The sequence below is a fragment of the Hippichthys cyanospilos genome, chromosome 15 (genome assembly GCF_059441005.1).
Source record: "Hippichthys cyanospilos isolate Australia breed blue-spotted pipefish chromosome 15, RoL_Hcya_1.0, whole genome shotgun sequence".
NCBI lineage: Eukaryota > Metazoa > Chordata > Actinopteri > Syngnathiformes > Syngnathidae > Hippichthys > Hippichthys cyanospilos.
Genome location: NC_142383.1, coordinates 9824082 through 9831744, shown reverse-complemented (window position 1 = coordinate 9831744; position 7663 = coordinate 9824082). Strand labels below are relative to the sequence as shown.

General features: G+C 39.0%; 1 protein-coding gene across 1 annotated transcript; it reads right to left on the bottom strand.

Moving 5' to 3' along the window:
- Positions 1 to 649: 649 nt before the first annotated feature.
- Positions 650 to 7009, bottom strand: LOC148411658 (dynein axonemal intermediate chain 2-like). The gene is made up of 12 exons (XM_088435093.1): positions 6794 to 7009; positions 6377 to 6538; positions 6152 to 6273; positions 5926 to 6068; positions 5755 to 5868; positions 5540 to 5679; positions 5340 to 5462; positions 3942 to 4165; positions 3738 to 3873; positions 3524 to 3670; positions 3242 to 3412; positions 650 to 2987 (listed from the first exon to the last, which is right to left on the bottom strand). The coding sequence occupies exons 1-12, from the start codon at positions 6974 to 6976 to the stop codon at positions 2976 to 2978; spliced, it is 1677 nt and encodes a 558-aa protein (XP_088291219.1). The 5' UTR covers positions 6977 to 7009; the 3' UTR covers positions 650 to 2975.
- Positions 7010 to 7663: the final 654 nt, after the last annotated feature.

Sequence of the window (7663 nt, the reverse complement as noted above, 5' to 3'; positions counted from 1 at the left end):
ATTTAAATTACAGTCACTAGCTAAAAAAAAAAAGTAAACTAATGAAAAGGATGCACTCATAAACTGACCTTTTCTTGCACAATTGTCATCAGTTTGATATCCTTTAAACAATTCAAGCCAGTATTAAAAATACTGTGCACTTAACAATTTTCAGCAATAAAATGTTAATATTTTGTCTTTTTTATGTGCAATTAATACTGTTAAAAACACCAATTTTTCACTTGCTGTCAAAAGAAAATTACATATGTTCAAGACTCAGGTAATTACCAGTTAAGGTTCATCTGTTTTTTGGGTTATGGCAGCGCTTCTCAAATAGTGGTGCGGGACCCCGTGTGGGGGCGTGAGGTGATGCCAGGCAGGGCGTGGATGACCCCAGGGAAAAGACTTTGTTTTTGTCATGTCTCATGTGAAGTTTAATTGCAATAAAATGAGAATTTTCAGCTGTTTTTTTTTAGTTTTAGGCACTAAGATACACTACTTTTTTTTCTGTTTTAGACTAAGCTGTAACCTGTATAAACGCTGTAAAAAAACAGTTAGGTTGTTGAATGTTGATGTATATTTTTGTGTTTTTATTAATGTTAAAAATGATAGAGGTTTAGGTATATTTAAACAATTTGTATCGATGATGATAAATAAGTGCACTATTCCCTTAATGTTTCTCATACAACCGGTGGACTTTATTTTGTTTATTCATGTCACATCATACACGCAGAGAACATGCCTTTTACAGAAGGTTTTGAGTCAATTTTCCATTGGCGCATCAGTAAGCAATGATTAACACAGAAACAAATGCTCATTTTTTTAAAGCATCTCATTTTATGACGCGATTGAGTGAAAGTTGTTTGTGTCGCTATAAAAAAGCGCCAGCCTGGCGGAGACGACAGCACTTAAGCTTAAGAGTGATTGTGCAACAGACTGTATCTGCCGACAGCAGTCCATTAGAAAAAGAAGACTATCACAAAAGGCACCAACACAGACCTTTTATTATCTGTCACTACCTGAAATGAAGGAAGTCATTGTGGCTAGTCTGTCATCTCCAGTTCATACTTTTTCTTGTTCTGCTCACTCAATCAGGGCGGGTTAGGCAGAGCAGGAGACTGCCTGTCATCTTTTACTTTGTTCATGAAAGGCTGCTGTCAATTCAAGTCAAATATGTATACGATTAAATATTGTAAACTAAGTTGCAGCATTGAAAACTGCAAACATAAGGTCATTTTAATTTGTTGTTTGTTATTTCACGTTCTTTGGCCTTTGTACACATTCCCTCCTCAACTTCACCCTGAATAACTCCCTTGCTCATGTTGTGGCTTCATTAGTGCCGTAAAACTTCTTTGCTTGTCACATGCTCACTAACTTCAATACTTTATCCTGCCTCTTTTAACCCTGCCTCACACCTCTGTGAAAGGAAGGCTGACCAAGTTCACTTCACGCTAGAAGTGTTTTTTTTAACATTAAAAAAATGTCAAGGCTATTTTATCTGCTGAGCCAAATGTCAAATGGAGGAGTAGCCTGGGGATTTGAAAGGGTACAAAAAAAAACTGCTTCTCATAAACACGAGATATTTACTATGGATTAAAATAGTCCTGGGGACCATATTATACATAACCCGTGGTCCTAACAAAAGCACGTTATTAAGTTCACATTAACTCTTTTAGTGCCGAGCGTTATCGGAAAAGGAAACCTCTAGAGGGCCAGTATATTTAGCATTTTCACTCATCTTTCAAGGCCGACAGAATATTGGGTGCTATTTCTATGTAAATATGGGTGGTATCATATGAAAGATTGATTTCCATATTCACTTTATATTGCATGTGAGAAATATCTGTTTTGAGAGTATGGAAACCCTGCCACCAAATAGTCATAGTTATCACTACTACACTGCTACAATGCTTATATTCGGTAAGCATTAGTCAAGGGTGTCAGCTACCCTCCAGAAAAACGTATTTGATTCGATTTTTATTGTTGATTATTGTTATTACTGTTTTAAAAGACGAGAGCTTTTGTCCATGGCACTGAAAGAGCTAACACATTCAATTTCAAATATGTATCTTACCTTTTTTTTTTTTTTTTTGAGTCCTTTCAATCTAAGGTACTTTTTGGTAGGTGGGGTGTTTCTTTTTTTTTTTCAATCAAAAGTACTAGTGGCATCTGTACATTGCTTCATAAGGGACCATTAAAAAAAAATGAAAGCAAAAAGCTGGATAATTGTCGTTCGCAAATGATGTTTTTGATCATGGAGTCTAGAAACAACTTCTTTTCATAATTTGTTAAGCAATGGGCAAATCTAAAATCTGTGAAAAGTCCATATCTTCAGGGGATCCATTCACAGTCCAATATGACAAATTGCTTAAAGCTTGCTAAAGTAGGTACAACTAATTATTTTTGTGCACTTTGGAAAAAAAGTACTTTACAATATTGACAGAAACTAGAAGTCTTAGTGAGAAGTAGAGTGTTCCCACTAGAACTACATAACAAGACACACAATTGAGTCCAAATACACATGGTACTTTGTTAAATAACTTTGCAGACAACCTTGAGCTCTTCCTTCCTGCTGAGATTTTGACTCTCAGGGTTAGAGCAGTAGTTAGGTTTTCCCCTTCCCTTGTGTTTTCCTGGTTTTGAATATGGGCCTCTCTGCTTACTCATCCAAGCAACAATATATCACTGGAGTTCCTCTGCGATTCATCAAAACAAATGATACTTAATAGTCGGGTCCTGGAGTCAAACGTTGATCTTGCCTAACTTTACAATTCTTGATTTGACAGCAAATGATCTGAAATTACTTGGTTTTCTGATGTTTGACTTTGGATACTATGAATATCTATGGTGATAAGGTAGCTCAAGCAAAATGTTGCTCTTACAACATGACTACAGGCCAACTTGAGAAATTATGACATTCTTGCCAAAGCACCATGTTGATGTTCTGCTTAGGTCATCTACGTGAACTCTTGTTGTCTGCTCTCTGCTTCTCCGATCTATGGGTAATGCTGTAATAAACAGATAAAGAAGAAGGTTAAGATGACAGCTTTTATCTTGTGATAAACAAGGTCATATACCTAGATGAGGGAGTGTATAATGTCAAGATTGAGAAGGGTGTGATAAAATGGGCATCCTAGCTTTAGCTGCTGCATCCGCAACCCAAACAATAATCATCCGAAAAAAAAAATGTTGGGCAGTTGGATGGACTTAATGCTCTCTGTTGAGATTACACTCCTACAAAATCGTGCCAATGCGCCTTTACCCGCTGCCTCGACTCCCATTGCTTCCTCCTCTGCTCCGACTCCATCAGATTTCGGAAGTCATATTCAGGTCTGAGGATCAGCTCAGTTGGGCTTTCCTCATCCTCTGCCTCGTTCCCTCCTCCTCTCAGAGCCCTGATGACCTTTTCACGCTTCGTCTCACGTTCAAACATCTACAACATGAAGATAAATCATGGATGTGTTATGTTTAGAAATTATCATGAAGTGAAAAAAAAAAAAATCTCTGACATTGAATAAGTTATTCAAGAGCTAGTCTATCTCACATCAGCCAAGAAGCTATGCTCATTATTCTGTTCGGTGCTCAGTCCTTTACAGATTTCCATAAGCGTGGTGGTGCCCAGCTCAGAGCCGCAGGATATAAGGCTCCCAGTCTCATTCACCCCGACACTACACAAAGCTTCATCACGCACCTGCAAAAAACATCTGATTGATTACATAAGACCAAAGTCATTGAACTGTGAGAGAACTCCTTAACACCTTGACACTAAGAGCGGGGTCATTCTGTTTAAATAAGATGTCCCAGACGTCCAGCACACCGTCCATCTTCACGGTGAAGAAGACAGCGGGTCGGATAGGACTCCAGCAGGCATCTGTCAAGTATGCCGCCTGGTGCCTGATCGCAACAAAGACTGATCATTGACCGCTCCCGCAAAGACGGCGGTCATTTCTAAGCAGTTTTACTTTGTCCACATGATGGCAGACTCCTTGATGTCCTCGGACCAAATTCGAGCCCCCCAGTCTCCCACGGTGAGGAAGTTTTTGGGAAAACAAGGGTTCCTATGGATGGCATAGACAGGTCCGTGGTGGCCATCATACGTACATACAATCTTCTCAGCCGGAGTCTCGGCCGCCTTGTTACATCGCACAATAGCCCCTTGTTCTGTCCCCACCATGAAAGTGTCAGGCTGTAGGCACAGGAAAACGGTTTTCATAAGTGTCTCAAATCTTCATACATATGAAAGATTTTTGTTTGTCTCACAGGGCAGAAAAAGTTGTTGGGCTACATAAAAACAGGATGTTTAGGCATATATTATTCCTACAGTCTACATTGATGATGTAGTGTTGAATATAACTCCAGTCCCATTGAAGTTGGGAAGTTGTGTAAAGTGAAAATGAAAAGCTCATTTCAAATGGACAGATGCAAAGTGGAAAAGTGTGTCATGATTTGTTGAGTCCACATTTGAAAATTGTTTCTGAAATCATAAAACATTGTGTACTCCGTGCAAACAAAGAAAAAGACCATCCAGATTGTTACCAGTGCAAAATTTAAAAAACAGCATCTGTGATGGCATGGGGTGTATTAGTGCCCATTGCATTGGCAACGTATGGTATTTCTCAAGTGTGTCGACCTCGCTTATGTTAACCCCCCACACTTTTTTTTTTTTTTTAAACAAAAACGTGATTATAAATCTTCCCCTGACTTTATTGGTTACATAGATCATGGCTGTCTAATTTTAACAAATGAAAAAAACATTCTTCATTGTATATCGAATAGCATACTATTGCAGTTACAGGTTGGGAGGAACAGGAGAAGGAAGAGAAGAGAAATCGAGTAAATATTCGTAATGGCACCATCAATGTTGAAAGGTACATGGAGGCTCCAAGGCACATCTTTCCGAGGGACATTCTAGTTTGCTTCAGCAGGATAGCGTGCATTGTGCATGTGTTACAACAGCGTGGCTTCATAGTAAAAGAGTGTGGGAACTAAACTGGCCTGCCTGTCGTCCAGACCTGTCTCCGACTGAGAATGTGTGGCACATTATGAAACACAGAGGTGAACATGAACATGCCCCAGTCCCAAATTCACTGAATGTGTTTGAAGTCAAAATCAAAACAAGTTTATCAGTTTTAACATTAAATATCTTGTTCTTGTATTTTATCCAATTGAGGATTGTTTTGCAAAACGTTTTACACAGTATATCGACTTCATTGGAATTGGGGTTGAGATCGCTTTGAGCATAGTAAAGTTGCTAAAGCACCTCCACCTAACATCAATCGGCCAAATGAGAACTGATTAAGGATGTGATCCGCTCATTTGCTTCAAAATATGTTGCGCATTTTGGAAGGTCAGAAACTAACCATCGTAATGTTGTACTCCAGACAGATTGCTCCCAAAGCATTGTCTAGATTGTCCGTCCTACTAAGGTCCAGAATCAGCCTGGATGTGGGCTCACGCAGATTACGGACATCCCACCACAGAATCTGCCATGGAAGATGACAGTCACTCAGTTGGGCTTAACGGTGTACTGAATATTCACACAATTTATGATTTATCAAACCTGTCCGTCGGTAGAGCCCGAGAAGGCTTCTGTCTGAGAAGAGGCCTGTAACCAAACAACCTTGTAAACAGGGTCCATGTGACTCTCCTCTATAGGCGTAAGACTCATAGGTTGTTGGCTGGCGCGGCTATCCCATAACGCTGCAAAGAAAACAACACCTTATTGAGGGTGAGCATGTACGAGTTTTTTTTTTTTTTTTTTTTGTCAGAACCCACCAATCTGTCCGTTGTGGCATCCACTGATAAGATTGTGCATATCATTGGGGTCGTAAGCCAAACAGATGAGTTGAGAATTAGATATGAGAGCAGTATCAGGGTAGTTGGGATTCTCTGCAAGACATAGACGTGTTATATTACTAAGAGACTTTCACTCAGTGTTTTACCCACCAATGTTCCAGATGTAGGAGTTTTTGCTCATGTCTTCCCTGAATTTCTGCGAGTCAAGGCAAGAATAAGCAGCCGCCAGATGTTCACCTCCATTGGGTTGCCAAGAAAAACAGGTGATACTTCGTTTTATCAGGTTTGGGTCTCTGAAGAAATATTTTGTAATCAGCAAAAGCTTCTGGATAAAAAATTGGTACTAGCTCTTTTGAGAACAGAAGGCCAACAGTACCTAAATTTATTTACAAAGTTCACAGATGGTGGTTCCTGAATCTCATCTAGCCGTTCCTCATCTTGAAAATATTCTTGATAGATATCCACAGCATTGTTCTGTCCAACACACTGCCCTATAAGCTGAAATACGGAGCATTTCAAGATTTTTGTCAGCTGTGGTTGTGGTAGAAAAACCAAGTATGTCTCGAAAAAAAAGTGTGAACAGACGTGCTTGTGAACTTACATTGCCGAGCACCATGATGCTATTCATGTAGATTTCATCTTTCTCCACTTTCTTTCTAAAACGAATAGTTTGCTCCATTTCTAGTGAGTTGATATCTTTGGGCCATCCCCCTTCTATGTGATTTATTCCCGTGTTGTCATACTCAAACCTTTCTGTGTTAACCTGGAAGGAAACATTATGAACAGGCCCGTTTAAAGAAGTGGGCCGATATCTCGAGAGCAACCAGCTGGTTCATTGGTTTGGTTTGATTCGTGCTGTAGCTTTGCAATAACCAATAATTCAGGAACCGTGTTCTCATAGCTAATTTCATTTTAGTTGCTTTTCCGTTGATCTAGTAAGACCTCCTCTACCAGAAATAACATTTCCATCGTTTTTCATTTTAGATCTAACATGACATTACGTAGACGTTTCGGTCACCTCATGCCCTGACATTTCCCAGCAGCCTTGCACTCCCAGGTCTCGTGTCTCCTTCAGAACAAACTGCAATGCCAGCTTTGGGTTGGGTGGTATATCAATTAACAGCTCTACGTGACGATCTGAAAAAAGGCACTGGCGGCCAAAGTCACTGCGAAGTTTGGCATATTCATGAATGATCTCCATCCCATTGAGAGAGTCCGCCAAAGAAGGTCAGCAAGGTAGGAATGATTGCTCTTATATAGGTAGAACTGAGAGTGGGATTTTACCCCTTGTTGCTATGGCTACATTTTCTTCATCAATGAATTAAAATTACATCAAACTTAAGTAGGCTTTGAACTAAAGGGTTACTAATAATTAAAGCTTTTATGTCACAGAGATTTAAACATCGTGTCAAAGCAGGTACTGTGATGTTAGGTTGTGATGACGATTTTCATCAAAAAAGTAAATATGCTTCAAAACCATTTATAAAGTTTACCACCTAAAAAAATAACAGACTCAATGCTTTACTTGAACACACACTCAGATAAAAGTGATCTTTAGCTAATAATGTTCAAAAGGAAATTCTCAGTTTTGTCATTGAAATTCATTCAACCTCTGACAGCTGATGGTCTTTTGGGATCTTGACCCATACAATCCCAGTAAAGCTTTTTTTTTTTTTTTTCTTTTAACCGAGCCCAAACTTATTGTTTTGAAATATTATTTCAAGTGTTTGACTAAAGTAGGGTCTATAAATGACTGGTACTAAATTGATTTGAATTAAGAACTAAAGTAATTGACCAATTGGGGCACTTTAGGTCATTAAGTACTAACTAATCACATACTTTAGGATTAGTAATTGATTACTTCATGTACTAAAGTTCTAAAAGTAAT